The sequence below is a fragment of the Patiria miniata genome, unplaced genomic scaffold (assembly GCF_015706575.1).
Source record: "Patiria miniata isolate m_02_andy unplaced genomic scaffold, ASM1570657v1 HiC_scaffold_20, whole genome shotgun sequence".
In the NCBI taxonomy this organism is placed as follows: Eukaryota; Metazoa; Echinodermata; class Asteroidea; order Valvatida; family Asterinidae; genus Patiria; species Patiria miniata.
Window position 1 is genome coordinate 29223349 of NW_024037059.1, and position 20093 is coordinate 29243441.

Consider the following 20093-nt stretch of genomic DNA (forward strand, 5'->3'; position numbering starts at 1 on the left):
TCTTGAAAAACGATCCCTCCACAACATGGCAAAATAGCGCCACTTTCGAGCCCAATATCATCCAAAATGCTCAGAATTGGAAGCCCCAAGTCCGGGCCAGAGGTTCACTACCATATCTCTTCAATTCCCCAATTTTACGGCGCTCAGAACTCTCTAATATAGAATATTTTGAGGGTATAACTTTTATTCATGAGCTTGGCGGATCGATTTACCGGTGTGTACCCTCATGGGTTTTTTTTAGTAATAATTCCAACTTCTCAACTAACTTGTAATTGTAGAGCACAGGGTGAAACTTAGAACAATACATTGCTTCAACATTAATTTACCATCGTCATCGTTTCGATATTCACAATACGTCTTGAAATGGATAACAAACAATCCAGGCAGTTTATGCACAAACCTATGGGTGTGGTCAAACAGTCAACTTTAAATCATTGGTTTTCTTCCGTATTTATCCAAATTATATCTGACCATCGATTCGCATATGAATGCGCGTAATAATAAGATTATTTTTGTAAATAAAATTAAGATTTAAAACTTTAGAAAAAAAAGAAGAAGTAATGTTGGAATTTCTTTCAGGGTACCAGTCAGCAGTCCCAGAGGAACGATTGTAATTGGTCAGTGTTTGGAGGCGTTGGCTTGAAATCTCGATTCTGATTGGCCAATATTGGCAAGGTCATGATATTCCCAGAGGGATTCCCAGAAATGTTCTTCATTCTGATAAGCTTTGAAACATGATTATTTTTTTTTTAATAAATTAGATTTCAAATTACCAATGCAATGTGTGAAAAGATTATCAAATTTGTATGGTTTGTTTGTCATTCAAACCCGAGTGCAAGGCGAATATCAAAAGATTAATTCCGTTTAACAAACACTCCTATCGTATGGCTGATGAGAATTCAACAGTTGCTTGATAGATAACGATAACAATTAACGCTTGTTAATGCTTAAAACCCTGACTTGGGGAGATATTAAACAAGAAGCATCGGTGGTTCAGTGGTAGAATTCTCGCCTGCCACGCGGGAGACCCGGGTTCAATTCCCAGCCGATGCAAGCTTTTTTTTTTTTTTTTTTTTTATATTTTTCATTTAAGCTATTTTATTGCCACCCCTTTCTTTATAAGTTAACTTGAATTTTGCATCATCAGAGTTGCGATGTCTAATTACAGGAGTTACTTTGAACATTTCCTTGCTGATCGCCTCGTGATTTATTCAAAATAAGTGGACATGACAATGATTTTCACGATTGTAGCATTATTTGGGCAATTTCCAAATATCTCGGCTTCGTTCTGGGTTGCCTACTTAACACGCTACATTGCTTTGGTTATATTTTTTTTTTCATTGTTTGACGATTCCTCTTCAATTTAAAACACTTTGTGTTGTTTTTGTTCCATGAAAGTTGTATTTTGTATTTTCGCGCCTAACATGCTACATTCTTTTGGTTATAATATTTTTATTGATTAATGATTTCTCTCCAAATTCAACAGATTTGTGTTACCTATCACGACCAATCACGAGATATAATTTCATCTCAATACAACAAATATTTCTGGATTTATCGTCTCCACAACGAGTGTTTTGTTTTTGTTCCATGAAAGTTGACTCAAATTCGACTTGTATTTTTTTGCGCTGAACACGCTATTGATGTTTTGGTCATAATATTTGTATTGATTAATGATTCCTCCTCAAATTCAATAGATTTGTGTTACCTTTAACGACCAATCACTAGATGTAATTTCACCTCAATGCAACAAATATTCCTGGATTTATCGTCTCCACAACGAGTGTGTTGTTTTTGATCCATGAAAGTTGACTCCAATTCGCCTTGTATTTTTCGTGCTTAACACGCTACATTGTTTTGGGCATGACATTTTTATTGATCAGTCATTCCTCTTCAAATTCTACAGATTTATGTTATCTTTTTAGTTTAATCAGCATACGAAATTTTAATTCAATGCACAATGTACTTCTTGTGTTATCGTCTGGAAAGCGAGAGTGTTGCTTTCGTGTCATGAAAGTTGACTCAAATTCGCCTTTTTTCGCGCTTAACACGCTACACTTTATTTCGGGTTTGGCCTATATTGTGTTTAATTGTTTGACGATTTCTCTCCAATTTCAAACTCTTTGTGTTACCTATAACGACCAATCACAAGATTGATCAGTGTTTTGAGGCGTTGGCTTTGTTTTGTGATGTTTGCAAATGTTGCTTATTACATTTAAACCTTTTTTAAGACTCTGCAGACCATGAACAGATCAGTAATTGAGGTAAGGTCCATTGCACATGGACACAAGTTCCTCATTCGTTTTGCTATTCATTTCATTCACTTTCACCCTTTTTGCAGTGAGTTCGTGCAGTGACCAGGACGTCTCCTCATCAATTCAAACCCACTGCAACAGTCGAACCCAGGTAGATTAGATAAAAAAAAAGAAGTGCAATTGTCATTTTGATCAAACCAGACTGAGTTTGGTATTTCTGCATGCAGCAGCAGCAATGATTTAATTACATTCAATCAATAATTTGAACCTTAAAGACATGATATAAACAAGCTTTACAGAACCATCATTACATCGTAAGAGCCTTTCCTTTATTTGAGTAAGAAATTATTATACAGAATTAAATGATAATCATTCCTGGATGTTGTTACCACGTTTTGTATTACATTTAATCCCACTGCTGTGTTAACTGCCAGATACGAAAAACCACAAAACTATATATGGAAAAACAGAAACGTGTTCAGGCTGGCGCCAGCAATGTCCATCTCTTAGAATTAACTGTTTAAGACTTTGAACAACATTGACTATACAATAATAACAAAACTTGACAACTACAGGTGTTAAAAGTGGAGTGTGTTCGTTGCTACTCGCAAGCGTGAAGTGATCTAGCTTCAATCCAAACACATACATGTGCCACTCCCTATTTACATTAGCAGTCCTAAACCACTGAACTGTGTGCTCCGTAGACATGGGTCATATGGCGGCAGCCTGAGGCATCTTAATATGCCCTCGACTCGACCACGTTGTAGCCGCGTCCTTCGCAGTTCAGCTTCTCAGCTGCGAGTAAGAATGATTAGCCTCCAAGCTATTATTATTATTATAATTTATAACACCCATGTTCTATTTGATACAGGTTGGCAGTTCGTCCCTCGTTTGCCCACATTCAAACGGATACGACGACACAACAACATGTCGCTCAACAGACATTCTGGACATTGTGAAGGCTTATTGTCAAGAGCGCTCTTGCAGTCTTCCCGTAAGTAGGTCGCACCTTGAACACACAGCTAAGTCTGTTATGCTCTTAATGTTCTTTAACTGTTTACACCTGTACTACATTGTATTATATTGTATCTATTCCCTGACGAATCCATGAAACCATACAGTACTTGGGCAGTTTTGGATAGTACAGGGAGTAGCAGGCAGGGTGGTTTGGGGCAGTACATACAGGGAGTAACAGACAGGGTGGTTTGGGGCAGTAGAGGGAGTAACAGGCAGGGTGGTTTGCCGGCAGTACAGGGAGTAACAAGTAGAGTGATTTTGGGCGTTACAGGGAGTAACAGGCAGGTACGTGGTTTGGGGCAGTACAGGGAGTAACAGGCAGGGCGGTTTGGGGCAGTACAGGGAGTAACAAGCATGGTGGTTTGGAGCGGTACAGGGAGTAACAGGCAGGGTGGTTTGGGCAGTACAGGGAGTAACAGACGGGTGGCTTGGGGCAGTACAGGGAGTAACAGGCAGGGTGGTTTGGGGCAGTACATACAGGGAGTAGCAGGCAGGGTGGTTTGGGGCAGTACAGGGAGTAACAAGCAGGGTGGTTTGGGGCAGTACAGGGAGTAACAGTCAGGGTGGTTTGGGGCAGTACAGGGAGTAACAAGTAGAGTGATTTTGGGCGTTACAGGGAGTAACAGGCAGGTACGTGGTTTGGGGCAGTACAGGGAGTAACAGGTAGGGCGGTTTGGGGCAGTACAGGGAGTAACAAGCATGGTGGTTTGGAAGGTACAGGGAGTAACAGCCAGGGTGGTTTGGGCAGTACAGGGAGTAACAGACGGGTGGATTGGGGCAGTACAGGGAGTAACAGGCAGGGTGGTTTGGGGCAGTACATACAGGGAGTAGCAGGCAGGGTGGTTTGGGGCAGTACAGGGAGTAACAAGCAGGGTGGTTTGGGGCAGTACAGGGAGTAACAGTCAGGGTGGTTTGGGGCAGTACAGGGAGTAACAAGCATGGTGGTTTGGAGCGGTACAGGGAGTAACAGGCAGGGTGGTTTGGGCAGTACAGGGAGTAACAGACGGGTGGCTTGGGGCAGTACAGGGAGTAACAGGCAGGGTGGTTTGGGGCAGTACATACAGGGAGTAGCAGGCAGGGTGGTTTGGGGCAGTACAGGGAGTAACAAGCAGGGTGGTTTGGGGCAGTACAGGGAGTAACAGTCAGGGTGGTTTGGGGCAGTACAGGGAGTAACAAGTAGAGTGATTTTGGGCGTTACAGGGAGTAACAGGCAGGTACGTGAGTAGTGTGTTGGGTCTTCATCGGACAAGACAAAAGAATTTTATGCATAATGCACAAAGACAATGGACTCATTAGCATATCAATGAAACTAATTAGCATATGGATGGATGATGTTAGCATAATAAAAGAGCGCATGGGCGTATGTAAGGTTTACCGGACAAGGGATGGGTCTAAAAAATGTATTGGACAAAGGGGGCAGCCCACCCGGCTAGATGGAATAGCGGACAGAGGAAGACCTGAACCGGAATAGCGGACAAAGAGAGATTTGAGCCGGATTATGAATGTCAAACGTTTGAAATGACCAAGACTATCATTTGTATTCATTCAAAGCAGTGTGCAAACAGTGGATAATAAAAACAAAATGCAGGCCACACCAACAGAGCGCCAATTAAGCCGACTAGCTGGAAATCTTGTGAAAAAATGTTTTTACTCTGGTAAAAATGGAGAGTGCGAGCGACCTTGGGAGAAGTTAATGATGAATCTCGGTCTATCAAGAGCCGCTATGTATAGACATTTAGAGGAAAACAAATTTTGTGAATGGGGGCAATGTTTTAACGCGCTTATACAGTTACTCATTTACTCATTTGATTAAATAATGAGTAATGATGAGTAACAAAATGAGTAAATGAGTAACGAAATGAGTAAATGAGTAACGAAATGAGTAAATGAGTAACGAAATGAGTAAATGAGTAACGAAATGAGTAAATGAGTAACGAAATGAGTAACGAAATGAGTAACCAAATGAGTAGCAAATGAGTGAATGAGTAACGAACTGAGTAAATGTGTAACGAAATGAGTAGCAAATGAGTGAATGAGTAACCAAATAAGTAGCAAATGAGTGAATGAGTAGCAAATGAGTAACCAAATAAGTGACGAAATGAGTAACCAAATGAGTAGCAAATGAGTGAATGAGTAACGAAATGAGTAAATGAGTAACGAACTGAGTAAATGAGTAACGAAATGAGTAAATGAGTAACGAAATGAGTAACCAAATAAGTAGATATATATTAAATGATTTCATCCGTTCCTTACCATTCGGAGATTAACCGTCAAAGCTTCAACATGAATACTATTTCTGCAGTCAAACCCTATGCTTGTCACCAGTGTGACAAACGCTTTGGACGGAGATATAACCTCTTGAGACATACCGAAAATGCACATGCTGAAGATGAATCCGACATAGACGAAGTTGAGGTGGATAATTCTGAACCTGAATTTAAAAGCAGTAGATTTGAAGATCCGGAAATGGAAAACTATGAAACTGAATCTACGTATGATGAAGAAGAAGATCTTGAGGAAAATGATTCCGAATCCGTCACGGAGGTGGAAGATGACGAATCATCTGATGAAGATGAGTCTAGTTCTGATTTGGAAGACAATGCAGCCTATTTAGACTGGTTGGGAGAGGCAAAAGAAGCGATTGATGAGATGTGGAGTGAAAAACATGAAAAGTACATCAACGAGGGCATAAGTGAAGATCAGGCCACGGAAAAGGCCAACAGGAAGACCTTGTGGGCAGTCAAGCGAATCTTTTTCAACAAATACAAAGATTTTTTGTCAAGTTACATACATCTGAAAGATAATGATACTCATCAAGAAATTATGGACGAGATCGAAGACAGAGTCAATCATTCCGGTATTCTACTGCCCACGGCTGTCAGCCGGGTCATATCTAAACACCAGGCCAAATTTGACGGCCTGTTCCATCAATTAGATGAAGATGACGTTAACGAGGAAGACAGTGACGATTAAAGACTAGTCAATGTTACATTAAGATCACTGATGATTTAATTGCAAAGAATACATTTAAAAACAAATTAAAAAAAAACACGAGTGTTTCATTGAGAAATGACGTCAATAAAGCAATGATGTTATCATGTATACACTTTCTGCAGTTTTTCTTTGTTGGTGTTGTCTTACAGTTAAACAATCGGGAAAGCCCTACTGTCAAGCAGTCATATAATTAGTGTTTGGGCGCCCTGTCAATAATCCCCGAAATGTTTACGGTCTTTAATGCTTCATGTATGGCTTTATCACGCACCGTGTCCAACTTTGGGACTTTGTTGGGGTAAAAAAGTTAGTTGCCTTATGACACTCTAAATCTTCAATATAAAATAGAAGTACGTACTATTGCTTTAACACAAAAAGACCTAGTTATATATATATATATCCTTGATTTTGTAAACAAGTCCGGCACGGTGGTACACTAGGGTTCGGTGCATTCCTGTACAGACAACGGTAGAGGGGTATTAAGGCTTGAAATCATGTTTAGTCAGTCAACTTCATTGACTTCTTTCACGTACAGATTTTTGAAGCTCCCGCACATGCCGTGCGCTGCCAATTAAGTCCCATTGTCCAATAAAGGGAGTCAGCGTTCACTACTGTTGCGTAACTCCTGGCAATCGATATTTAGAACGCTCAATAATCCATCCCCCACTGTACATGCAGGTAGGTTCAGTCGGTGAAAGATAATCGATATAATGAACACGTCTTGAAAGAATTACGTCTTTATGGATTAGGGAAACAGCGCTATCTGATCGGACGGTGTAAATATACAATGTGTACATGTAGGATGCAGTCAGTCCCTTAATACAGATGTACGTGTACATACTGTACACACCGAGCCGACCCTGAAAGTTTGTATTTTCTACGACCACCGCACACAGATATACGTACATAGATGGTTCTGGCGGTAATGTGGAAGAATACAGTCGACTCTCGTTATAACAAGGTCGATGGGACTAGCCAAATTACCTCTTTATTACCTCTTCTTTGTTATGAAAGGACAGCGAAACAAAGAAACACAAAGAGAACCTGAGATTTGGGACCTCAGAATTTGCTCTTTATAAGCAGAACCTCTTTATAAAAGTGCTCTTTATAATATAATGAGAGTCGACTGTATTGTGCAATTGTTATTGCACCTGGATAACACACGCGATATGACAAGGCAAATATCGGTGCAGAAGCACGGAGTTATTTATTTGCTCCATGATCGGTGCGGTCATCGAGGGGTGATTGACCATCGGTCTCCGTATGGAACGCATGGATTCATTAGCTCTCTGATCTATTATTAACACAATTCCTCCCTGGTTAAAACAATCATCGGACTATACCGTGCAAGTACGCTGTTCACCGGTGAGTGTTTGTTTACTATAAATACATAAATTAATTTTTTCAAACTTTTTTAAAACTCGACCAGAAGAAACTCTTGCATGTCTGTACACATACACGAACTTGTCTGTGTGGATTGCACAATGGACTACCGAGATGAGTCATTCAAAACAAATCTTAAGGGGTGTTTCATTCTAGACCATGTTCGCCGTACTCGATAATAATTTACTAAAAGATAAATTCTTCAATTAGACAATCATAATTTTTTCTTTCTTTCTTTCTTTCTTTTGGAAGGGGGGAAGGGTAATGGTTAACTGCAGCAAAAAAAATTGTAAGCGTTATGATCAATACCGCAAAATCGACAGGCATTCAATAATCGTTCAATCGTGGCATTTTTATATTCGCGTCGTTTCCACTCTATAAGCGCGTTAAAACATTGCCCCCATTCACAAAATTTGTTTTCCTCTAAATGTCTATACATAGCGGCTCTTGATAGACCGAGATTCATCATTAACATCTCCCAAGGTCGCTCGCACTCTCCATTTTTACCAGAGTAAAAACATTTTTTCACAAGATTTCCAGCTAGTCGGCTTAATTGGCGCTCTGTTGGTGTGGCCTGCATTTTGTTTTTATTATCCACTGTTTGCACACTGCTTTGAATGAATACAAATGATAGTCTTGGTCATTTCAAACGTTTGACATTCATAATCCGGCTCAAATCTCTCTTTGTCCGCTATTCCGGTTCAGGTCTTCCTCTGTCCGCTATTCCATCTAGCCGGGTGGGCTGCCCCCTTTGTCCAATACATTTTTTAGACCCATCCCTTGTCCGGTAAACCTTACATACGCCCATGCGCTCTTTTATTATGCTAACATCATCCATCCATATGCTAATTAGTTTCATTGATATGCTAATGAGTCCATTGTCTTTGTGCATTATGCATAAAATTCTTTTGTCTTGTCCGATGAAGACCCAACACACTACTTACGTGGTTTGGGGCAGTACAGGGAGTAACAGGTAGGGCGGTTTGGGGCAGTACAGGGAGTAACAAGCATGGTGGTTTGGAGCGGTACAGGGAGTAACAAGCATGGTGGTTTGGGGCAGTACAGGAAGTAACAGGCAGGGTGGTTTGGGGCAGTACAGGGAGTAACAGGCAGGGCGGTTTGGGACAGTCACAGGGAGTAACAGGCAGGATGGTTTGGGGCAGTACAGGGAGTAACAGGCAGGGCAGTTTGGGGCGGTACAGGGAGTAACAAGCAGGGTGGTTTGGGGCGTCACAGGGAGTAACAAGCAGGGTGGTTTGAGGCGGTACAGGGAGTAACAGACAGGGCGGTTCCGCGCGGCACTGAGAGTAATGGTACAGGGAGCATAGCAAGAATAATGCATGAATCGGATTACTTTTGATTGCAGACTGACCAGGAAGATTTAACATCAGATGAACCATGCAGCTCCATCAAGACCAAATGTCTAGAAGTCACATACAGCTGTGAAGGTTAGTTAGCAAAGGGAGGGGTGAACTTTGGCAATGGGGGTCCTTTTTCAGAGTTGTAATGACTCGAGTCATTGACTCAACTCGAGTCCCAACGGGTTATTGACTCGACTCGAGTCCCTCATTAGAAGACTTGACTTGACTCAAGTCCCAAAACTGTACTAAATATACATGCAGTGACGTACGGTACAAAGTTACTTATGTTCGCGTACTTTGCGTTACTGTCAAGTAATACAAATAATACATGTATCACAGACGCCCACCTCGTAGTCTTGTAATGTAGCAAACAAACTACCACGTGTTTCCCGGAAGCAGACTTTGCACGCATTTCCCAATTCTTGGTTTTATCATCGGTTTTGGGTGATTTCTTAAGCCCTTGATGGAACTAGACTAAATGTATGCACTGCTTTGAACAAAATATTTATATACATTTGTACAAAATCACACCAGTTTCGTATGTTGCAATTTTGTTTTGATGTTGTCAGCATAAAAAAAGAGATTCCAGACCTGAAGTCAAACCAGAGATAAAACCGACTTTTACTTCTTGCTCACTGTTGCTGTGTGGATCTTTAAACTTGTGATCTTTGTTATAAATGTCCAGCAGAAATTGCCTATATTTGGTACCAATGCAGCATAAACTTCGTTTATATCTTCATAATAAACTGGTGCCTTGTGGTCCTTTCTTCCATTCTGTAATTTATTACTTGGTGTTCAATATCAGTGACTTGAATTGACTCGAGCACTATGAAGAAGCTCCCAGTGTTGTTACAAATAGCGATTAGAGTTGCTATATATAGTTTAGTTTAATACAAAGCTCGCCCTCCGTTTAGAACGATCAATGATAATTATGCACAGTATTAAACTAATCACTAATTGATGGCACGCAACGTTGGCCTAAATGCGACGTGCCAGTAATAAAAGAGATTTCGTCTAATTGCGAAAAAAAATGACCCAACACGATGACGCTTCTAGTATTTAATCGTGCTTTTTTTTTCTTCCCTGGATTTTTTTCTACCACAAGAACACAATGAAGAGATTGACAAAGTGAAAATAAGCTATCAGACCAGACTTTATTAAACAATGAAACATAACATGTAGTTGACGGGAATTCAGAAACGTGTACATCATCAAGCAGTAAGGATTGCCCGACTTACTTCCCTGAATGCAAATTAGTCACATGGCACCAAGTTGTTGCCAAGTGGTGCCAAATTCACACTGGCTTGCCATCACTCGGGATATTATTTAAATTCGGTGCACGCATCAAAGACGACATCAAAGAAAAGTCCAAATCTATGTATTTACCATTTACCTTCACCAGAAGCAAGCTTCGTTGTCATGGTTGCCATTCGTACCTTCTTTATTGTAAAGCCCACATGTATATAATGGAGCAAAAAGCGTATTCTTGAGATATTTTTACGAGTAAATGGATTACTGTGAAGTCCTTGGTGCGAAATATGAAGCTTTTTCAATGATGCCGAAACATCTCTTTTGATGCCCAGAGTTCATTGTCAAAGCATAATAATTTCATCAGACTTTCGTGTTATAAAATGCATTTGCAAACGACAATCTAGTTCCCGGTTTCCCCAAAATTGCCTGAAAAGTGAACAATTAACAGTTTCATATAGGGTGTGTTCGTATTAGCACACCTGGGTCGACACGGGTCAGCCTCGTGAGCAAAGTCACTGGTGAAAATACGTCACACGCAAGCGTTGTTCATCCCTAGAAACGGACAAATATGGCAGCCGGACAGCGGGAATGTCAGGTGGACCCCAAAATCACCTTAATTTGAAGTCTAAAGGTAATTATTTATTAAGCTTATTGCAACTTTAGAGGCTATTATTCCAGCCCAACTTTTTGATTTGTGCAATTGACTGAAAAGCAGAAAATCTCAAACTAAAACCCAATCCGAAATGGCCGTTTTTGTCTGCGGCTACGGCCATGACGGCCGTTCCTACGGGCGTCACGTGAGGATCGTGATGGCCCGCGGTTAAGCGTTCGATTAGCCCGGCTGTTGTTGCTAACCCATCTGCCTTTACCCGAGTCGATCCGGGTGAGCTACTCCAACGCACCCATGATATTTTTAGGAGGTACGTGTAATACCTGCTTGAATCTTGATGATAACTGTGGATTTTATTGACAGTTTTGTTTAGCTCAGTCTGCAACCACATATGTCAATCAAGTCACATGACTATTTCAGGTCATTCCATTGGCTGGAAATGATGTTTACAATCTACACAGTGATGCCATGTGATTTTGTAGATTATAATTCGACTTTCCTGATACATATCCATAGTGATGCGATGGTAAATTATACTTTAACCCCAACCTAATCAAGTTTCATTGAGATTGTGTGATTTTTTCTTCGCTAACCATGTTTTATGGTTTCACAGTTGAATCTTTAGTTAAAAAGGTTACACGTGCTTCAATGCATTTACATTATAAATGGCACTAATTACCCTCAATTAACATTTCTCTAAAGTTGATAACTTCCCTAATTATGGGTCGTAGAGACACGATCCTGGTGTCATTTGAAAGTTCATATCATACTCCTTGGCTCTTGGTCGATGATTCATCTAGGTCCTTTTGTCTTCACAAGTTGGAGGGAAAAGTGGATATTCGTAGTATTTGACTCAGTTATTGGGGATTCAATTGCCAGTGAGATAGCTTGCCACTTAGAAGTGCAGCTGTGGTGCTGGTCGTTTGCAGATGACGGCATGGGGTATCTCACATGTTACGTCATTCCATCCCAATGTTTCTGTTCGTGCACAATCTTCTCCGACGAAGTAATTATTAGGTTCACCAGTCTCCACCCTCCAGTTTCTGTACTGCACATCAGTAGTGCCATCTCGACATACCCATGTACCTAGAGCATATATCAAAGAAAAGTAATAGTCGTTTTGATGCAATTTATTATTTGGTAAGTTAGAAGCAAACTGAATTAATACAAGCATTCTAATTCATGCAAGCATTCTAATTCATGCAAGCATTCTAATTCATGCAAACATTCTAATTCATGCAAACATTCTAATTCATGCAAGCATTCTAATTCATGCAAGCATTCTAATTCATGCAAGCATTCTAATTCATGCAAGCATTCTAATTCATGCAAGCATTCTAATTCATGCAAACATTCTTATTCATGCAAGCATTCTAATTCGTGCAAACATTCTAATTCGTGCAAACATTCTGAATTATAGCAATCATTCTGAATTAATGCAAGCATGCTTCAAAATGCAAGCATTCTTTAATATTACAAGCACTCTTAATTAATGCAAGCATTCTTTATTAATGCAAGCATTCTAAATTAACATTCTTCATTTATGCAAGCATTCGTAATTCATGCAAGCATTCTTAATTTTTGCAAGCACTCTTAATTAATGCAAGCACTCTTAATTCACGCAAACATTCTTAATTCGAGTATTTTTAATTATTGCAAGCACTCTTAAATATTGCAAGCGTTCTTAAATAATGCAAGCATCCTTAATGACATTATTGTTAATTAATGCAACCAATCTTAATTAATGCAAGCATTCTTAATTAATGCAAACATCCTTCACTTATGCGAGCTTTCGTAATTCATGCAAGCATTCTTAATTATTGCAAGCAATGCACGCCCTCTTAATTCATGCCAACATTCTTAATTCAAGTATTTCTATAATTATTGCAAGCACTCTTAAATATTGCAAGCGTTCTTAAATAATGCAAGCATCCTTAATGACATTATTCTTAATTAATGCAATCATTCTTAATTACTTCATGGGGGTGGACACCACTAGGCACTAGGGTTATTATTTATGATACAAATGTTCATCTTGTATGCAAACAGCACGCTTACAATACAGCAAGACGGTTCATTTCACTGTTTGTGCTGTTCGTTCTCAACAGATTTAACACCAAAATATCCAAAAAAAATAAAGTATTGAAAACTTGGACTGAACTGTATGGTATGCAAACCTTCAACTTGAAGATCATTGCAGTCGATCCAAAACCGACGACTGAAACGGCTCTGAAGGTATTCAGTTTCCTCCTGAGACTGTGGCATGACCAAGACACTTCCCATCTTGATGCACTCCTGTTTTGCCTCAGCCCATGGTAGATTCTCGCTGAGTTGATTGTAGCATTTGTCATCCCACTGGCTCCAAGCAGGAGGACACGCCCCTCTAATGGAGGCCCCACACCTCTCATTACCACCAGTGCATCTGATCATAAGACAAAGGCTTATCAAGCCAAAGATGAGACGTTTTGGCGACATCATTTTCAGATGTCACCCCACTGGTGCTGATTGTAGAAGAGAAGACTGTCTCAAATCAGCTCCTCCCCTGTATTGATGCGCTTAGAGTTGCCTTTAATATTTTCTTTGACTTTCAGTCCGCCATTCACACAGCGGATCGATCGATGATGAGAAAAGCTAACCACTAACTGATGACACGCAACGTAATTTCCTTCAAGAGATTTCATCTCAGTCTTATTCTGACAACAAAAAAATAGACCCAATAGTTTCACGCTTCTTGTGTTTAACAGCACTTTTTCCTGGATTTTTTTCTACCCTTAGGACGTAATAAAGAGATTGATGGAATCGTAGTCTTAATTCAGATGTTGAAGTGTTATAGGCTGTCAGACCAAACTTTATTCAAGACTGAACATTGGATAATGGGAATACAGTTACATATGCTACATCAAATACAATCAGAAGTGAACAACATCCATCCTTGAATAAGACTACAAACACTTACAATAGTGAAATCAAACAGGTGCTTTGAAAAATACTTTGAATCTACTTCTTACAGAAATTGTTAATTAATTGTCTATAATTATTCAACCATCGGATATTTTATTTCGAAGAAAAAATGTGCACAAATGACAAAATAATGATCTACTCTACCTTCAAGATCTAACTTGTATCCTGTTTGTTTCCGTCTGTCAGCTGTTTATGAATTGATTTTAACATTAAAAAATGAAAGAAAAATAAAAACACTTAATGAAAAGCTATTATTATTGGGGGTGGTTTGGGGTTTGTGGGTTTTATTGCTTTAAAATGATTGTATCGCAGATAAGCCAATACGTCCTGTTTGTGTAGTATTCAGCTATGTTTACTGTCCGATTTCTGGCAAAGGAAAGCTGATGTGAATAGCTGAAATCATCTGTCAAAAAGATAAATGCAGTTTCGTTTTGATACCTAATCATGGTGTATGCGCCGAGAACGATCCGGACGTAGTATTTTCTTTGCTGTAAATGTCGCGTGTGTGATCTCGATAAACAATAATGCGCAGGCGCGGATCCAGAGGGGGGGGGGGGGGGGGGGGTTCAAGTGGTTAGGGGGTCAACCCCCCCCCCCCCCCAGCTTTGACTCAATTTGTTTCATAGAAATACATAAAAACAATCATGTGAACCCCCCCCCCCGACACCCTAAAATAATTATACTGGTAATAATGTCCGCCTGTGCCCAAAATTCGGAGAGAGCCAGCTGTGTTTAATACGGGGGTATTTGTACTCTATTCTATGATATAGTGTTAATGATGGTCGGATTTGAACAGCGCCCCCATTGAAAGTATAGTACGAGGCCCCCCATCTGATTGATTGCAGTAACACTAGTTAAAGACCCCGGTGAGACGCAGTAGTTCAGCACTTAACGTTGGAGCACTATTTTCATGATGTTCTTCTGGAGCTAGTTCAACACCTAGAAATCACTTCACGCTTTGGGGATTTGGCTGAACCGATGCTTCGCCTTGTCTACTCTAAGTGCGAATGCGAACCTACGTTGTTCAATCTTCTTGACTTCTTTGATTCTGCTTGCTTGAGTTCTGTCTCTCATGTTTATACATCTTGCTTGCTTAATTGATATGCTTTCTGAAGCTGTCATTAATGATGCTGTTTCTTTTGTTGAAGCCAATTAATGGCACACAGATGAACTCGTTACCATACTTTGGTGATTCTAATTTAGAAGTAAACATTTAAATGCTAAAATGTACTAAACCTCGTTGGTGATCAATTTTAATCAAATCTCGTTGTCGTCGGTAGAATTGTATTTAAAATTGCAGCTGTGGTGCTGGGCGTTTGCAGATAACGGGAGCGCGATCCTCACATTTGACATCATTCCAAACACCACTATCTGTCACCACCGCACAGTCTTCTCTGTGGCCGTTGTTAGGTTCACCCCGCCCCCAGTCGGTGTACACCACATCGGTAGTACCATCCCGACACTCCCACGAACCTAGTATGCACAACACGGAGAATAATCCAATCAATATCGCTTATTGAAGAAAGTGAAGATTATTTTTTCGAATGATTGTTCGAATTTCAGATTTGTTTTTCGTGAAATTACAGAAAACTACTCACAAAAAAATGAGCACTGCGAAACTTACTGTTGGAGTCTTCAAAATACTCTGAACATCTTTAAAACAATGTCTCTTTCCATAAACTTTTGAAGTACATCAGTCAGAATTAATAAACGTCTCAGTTACGAAAACAGTTTTTTAAATAGATATTTTATCTTCATCTTAGTTTTTGCTGTAACATTTTCAACGACTTCATTTAAATATGTGATTAATTTCTAAACATGATCATTTTCGTTTTCTTTGAGCCAGCCTAAGTGATAATGAGTAAACAAGGCATAGGCCTATACAGTGGCGCACCCAGGATTTGGTTTTGGGGGGCTCACAGTTTTTGGGTTTTTTTAGAAGTTAAATTTTGTCAAAAAAATTTGGCCAAAATTTTGGGCCGCAGAAAAAAATTGGTGTTTTTTTTGTGGGGGCTGACTATTTTGACGTTGGTGGCGCCACTTACACCCCTATTATACTACTCGAAAATAGGCCACATACATATACCAAGGTCAAATCGAGGAACTAACACAAAAAAATTACCAGAAAAAAATTGACAACCTCTAGGGGGGCTCAAGCCCCCGAGCGCCCCCCCCTTGGGTGCGCCACTGGGCATCTTTTATGACAAACCTTCCAGATCGTTACAGTCGATCCAAAACCAGATGCTTAGGTTCTCCCGAAGGAATTCAGTTTCCTCCTGAGACTGCGGCATGACCAAGACGCTTCCTATCTTGATGCACTCCTGTTTTGCCTCAGCCCATGGTAGATTCTCGCTGAGTTGCTTGTAGCATTTGTCACCCCACTGGCTCCAAGCAGGAGGACACGCCCCTCTAATGGAGGCCCCACACCTCTCATTACCACCAGTGCATCTGATCATAGGACAAAGGCTTATCAAGCCACAGGTGTAACGTTTAGGCAACATCATTTAAACTGTTACCAGACTGGTTCCGAGTGTAGACCCTTTCTCCCACACCCTCAATTGCCCCTAAGATGCCAATATCCCAATTGTCTTCACCGCTATGGTCATGGCCTCGTGGTTTATATTAAACGCTGCATCACAAAAAAGAATTTCGTACTCGGCGAGTATAATGTAGCTCATTTGTTTTAATAGCTTTTCCTGAGTTGCATATTATTTCTGGCCTTCACAAGCGCCATCCATCCGAAGCTTTACATTTTCATCAAATTTGTATTTACCGTAGTTACCATGACAACGATCTGTGTACAGTTGCCAAAAAAAACCACATTTTTAATCAGGAGGGAGATGATTTATTGGCAAATTCTGTGGTTGACTGCAGTCCTGTGGCTTCTATGAATAGAGTACGCAGCTTTACAAAACAGATTCTGTTTATAGTGTGGTTGTTTTTTTTTTTGTTTTTTTTAGGGCAGTGAGCATGTATTCCGGAACGAAGTCGGTTGTTTCTCTATGTGTTATTTTGTTATTTTCAAATTGGCAGTAGCTGGCAGAGTTTTGAATTAGTTCAAGAATGTGTTTTTATAATTTTGTCCGCGATTTTGGGGGACAAATTAGCACTAGCTGGCGGAGTTATGATTCGGAAAACGGGCAGATTTCTAGATTTCTAGTTGGCAAAAGTGTGCGGGTAAGATACCAAAACAAAAAGTAAAACAGACGAACTTCAAATTCATTAAAACGGGTATTTCTTTCTATGCAAAAGGAATGTGTTGCTTTTATTCCAGGAACATTGACTTTCATTCGGATTGTATTTATCGCGTGTAAAGACTTTATTGTTTCGGTCAATTTTTTTTTATATTAGTTGATTCCCAAGTGTTTTAATGCCCGAGTGTTTTATTTTTCAATGAACGTTGACTTTCATTCGGATTGTATTTTTCGGCGTAACTTCGTATCTCCCAAAGTTACAGCAGATTGACAATCTATAAATGGATAAATAGCTCAAATTCCCCCAAACTATCAATGTGTATTCCAAGTAGGTCATGTTGCATTGCATTTCAATGAAGGATTTTAAAACAGTTGCCGAACTAAAGTTTTTCCATGCAGTACTCACTAGACGCCCCAGCATCGCAATCAATGTCAGACTTTCTATTTTCACTTTTCCATCCGTGGCGTTTTCTGAGCTGAATTTGCATCTATTTGGGAGGAATTATTACATTATAACGCTATCCGTGAATTGCCATTCGCATGCACCGGACCTGTCTTTTCCCATAAATAAAAGAGGAATTGGAGCCCGATACGAACATGAAAAAAAGGCTCCTCCATGCAGACATTTCTCGGCGGTGGTGCACTGTACCCCGACTCGTTTACGTGAAAAAACGATACGGGCCTTCGGGACGCCCGTCTGTTAAAACTGATAATGTAATAACCAACGGATAACGTATCAACAGCCGATAATGTCACACGTTATACATGTATGTGTAGGAATTTTGTCACCAATAAAACCGAGGGTTTGTGCTAATGATTACCAAAAAGACACAGAAGGCCATAGACAGGAATCCAATTAGTTAATGATTGGTGGGATAATAAAGTAGCAATTATGAGCAAAGTATGCAATTACTCAAAGGTTTCACTCTTTGTCAAGTAATTTGGTACGTGCTCGGCGAGGCGTTTATCATTTATAATAAAATGGTGGCTAATTCCTTTCGATGGGAAACTGTTTAACCTTGCATTAGTGTAGACTTGATGACAAGTCGTTTGATAGTGGTATTTTGTCCGCGAACTTCAGTCGAACATAATCGGCCGCCGGTTGCGATAAATCTAACGACTTGACGATTGCGTTCTCGCACTGTTGCGCAAGCAGCGTAATGCGTATGCAGTGCGCTTTTGCGGTGAGATCCAATCAGGCTGGCAGACGGCTTTAATTCCAAATTTTGTTTGTATTTTGTTCGACGGTTTCTCGTGAATATTTTAGTGTAAATGATGTGCTGGTGTTGCTAATCGGTATGCGCTGCCACTCAGTACGATGTTAAACAATAAAGACGTATTAAAGGGCCGCTAAGTCCTGAAATCCCCGACAATTTCTTGTTATGAATTGTTTACTTATCCTATTTCATTGCAAACATCTGGTTCAAAGGAAACCAACCTAAAATGTTCTATCCTGCAAAATGTATTATTGCAATCAGTCGTCGTTTGTATTTGGTGTGGCTATGGCAACGATGATTACTGTAGCCATGGTAACGCACTGAAACACTGTTGACGAGTGCGACACGTTGCTCATATTGCTGTTCCATAGCGCGGAGTTGTCATTTCGAGCCAGCCAGTGATTCTCGCCGTTTCACAGCCAAGTCCGGTCGCAGAAATATTGACACTTTGTAAACTTGAGTGACTGAAAAGCGAAGGTTTCGAATTGTTCGCTCATCATGGCGTTCATGTCCGAATTCTTTGCCATTGTGGTTGCCGTTTTATCGATGAGGGCCCTCTCTGAGTCAGATTTCTGCCCGTCTCGGTCCCCTGTCAAATCCTCTTGCCCGCCAGAGTGGCAACTGTGGGGGAGCGCGTGCTATCGCCTCACTTCCTCAACGTACAATTGGGATGACGCCAAGACAGCTTGTCAAGACGTGGGAGGCAAGATGGCCGCTCCTCGCTCGCTCGAGGAACTGAACTTCATGGCAGAACTGGCACGAAAGGTGGACAGTCAATACAGGGCCTGGATTGCTTGCAATGACAAAGAGGTTGAAGGAGCTTGGGAGTGTGACGGTCAGGAAGGAGGCGAGCCCTTCTTGGTATGGGCTGATGGGCAACCAAATAGTTGGGGCGGCAATCAAGATTGTGCTAAGTTAGCCGCACGTTTTAATGACACGATGGATGATGCACGATGTGAGAGTCCATGGAGGGCTTTTTGTGTTCGTCATGCAGCTTGCACTCATCTCCCAACCCAACCCCGTCGATACTGCCTCTCTACCGACACTCACGGCCGCATTCTCAACTCAACCTGCCTCCTCGACCACAACATCCGGGAGTTTATCACTGAGGGTTTGGTTGCCTGTGGCTCGGCCTGCGCCAATGAGTCAGGATGTCGCTCCTTCAACATCAAGAAAACAAAAGAAGGGAAGAAAGTATGCCAGCTGAACAACAGCACAAGCTCCGAAGTTAAGGACAAGTTTCAGAAGACCGATTACTTCTGTATGTACTCTGAGGTGTGCGTTGGTTAATCAGTGACTGGAACCGAAAAGATGCACTCTACAAACTTAAACTTGCAAACTGACTAAAAACAATTCGAATTTGGTTCTTGAAAACCGGATTACAAAATATTCGCAAGACATTTGTTCTTAATATTAAGATCACGTGGCATTTCTTTCTTTCTTTCCTTTTTTTGTTCTGAAGAGGAAAAAAAGCTTGGGATATACTTTGAGGTAAAGAAGATGAATATTTTGTTCTTTTTGCGAACACGACAAGGATTGGATTGAAAGCGTTTTGAACTGATGAAAATCGTTGGAAGGTTTTTCCCCCGCAAATTACATAACAACTTTGAAGCGTTAATGCATTGTACATTCGCAGGTAGTTCTAGTTTTTGCAATGTTTGCATTTTTTCAGCAACAAAAATATAAGATCGATTAGGCCAAAAAAAAATAAGTCGGTCTCTGGTCAGCGCGCGCGTCGATTTTAATCATGCGCGTCGATTGTTTCCCCCAAAATGTTCCGCGGTAGCTCCAACAGCGCCCTCTATTGCCGCACCTCCTCATTTTTTTTTTTACCAAAGAGCACCAAGGAATGG

General features: G+C 40.6%; 2 protein-coding genes and 1 non-coding gene across 3 annotated transcripts; all 3 read left to right on the top strand.

The window, feature by feature from the left end:
• The first annotated feature begins 982 nt into the window (after positions 1-982).
• Trnag-gcc lies at positions 983-1053 on the top strand. The gene has a single exon. It is a non-coding gene; the product is annotated as a tRNA-Gly (tRNA).
• A 4502-nt stretch (positions 1054-5555) lies between these two features.
• LOC119727989 (transcriptional regulator of yeast form adherence 4-like) lies at positions 5556-6245 on the top strand. The gene is made up of 2 exons (XM_038200070.1): positions 5556-5964; positions 6091-6245. The coding sequence occupies exons 1-2, from the start codon at positions 5556-5558 to the stop codon at positions 6243-6245; spliced, it is 564 nt and encodes a 187-aa protein (XP_038055998.1).
• Positions 6246-18594: 12349 nt separating this feature from the next.
• LOC119729112 (C-type lectin mannose-binding isoform-like) lies at positions 18595-19929 on the top strand. Its single transcript, XM_038201628.1, has one exon. It carries the CDS (start codon positions 18739-18741, stop codon positions 19528-19530), a length of 792 nt encoding a protein of 263 aa, XP_038057556.1. The 5' UTR covers positions 18595-18738; the 3' UTR covers positions 19531-19929.
• Positions 19930-20093: the final 164 nt, after the last annotated feature.

Excerpts from the sequence above, each read along its gene's own strand:
- LOC119729112 (XM_038201628.1), top strand. The coding sequence starts at position 18,739 with ATGGCGTTCATGTCCGAATTCTTTGCCATTGTGGTTGCCGTTTTATCG.
- LOC119727989 (XM_038200070.1), top strand. The coding sequence starts at position 5,556 with ATGAATACTATTTCTGCAGTCAAACCCTATGCTTGTCACCAGTGTGAC. Across the intron at positions 5,965-6,090 it reads GTACATCAACGAGGGCATAA|AAATTATGGACGAGATCGAA; the intron begins GTGAAGATCAGG and ends ATACTCATCAAG.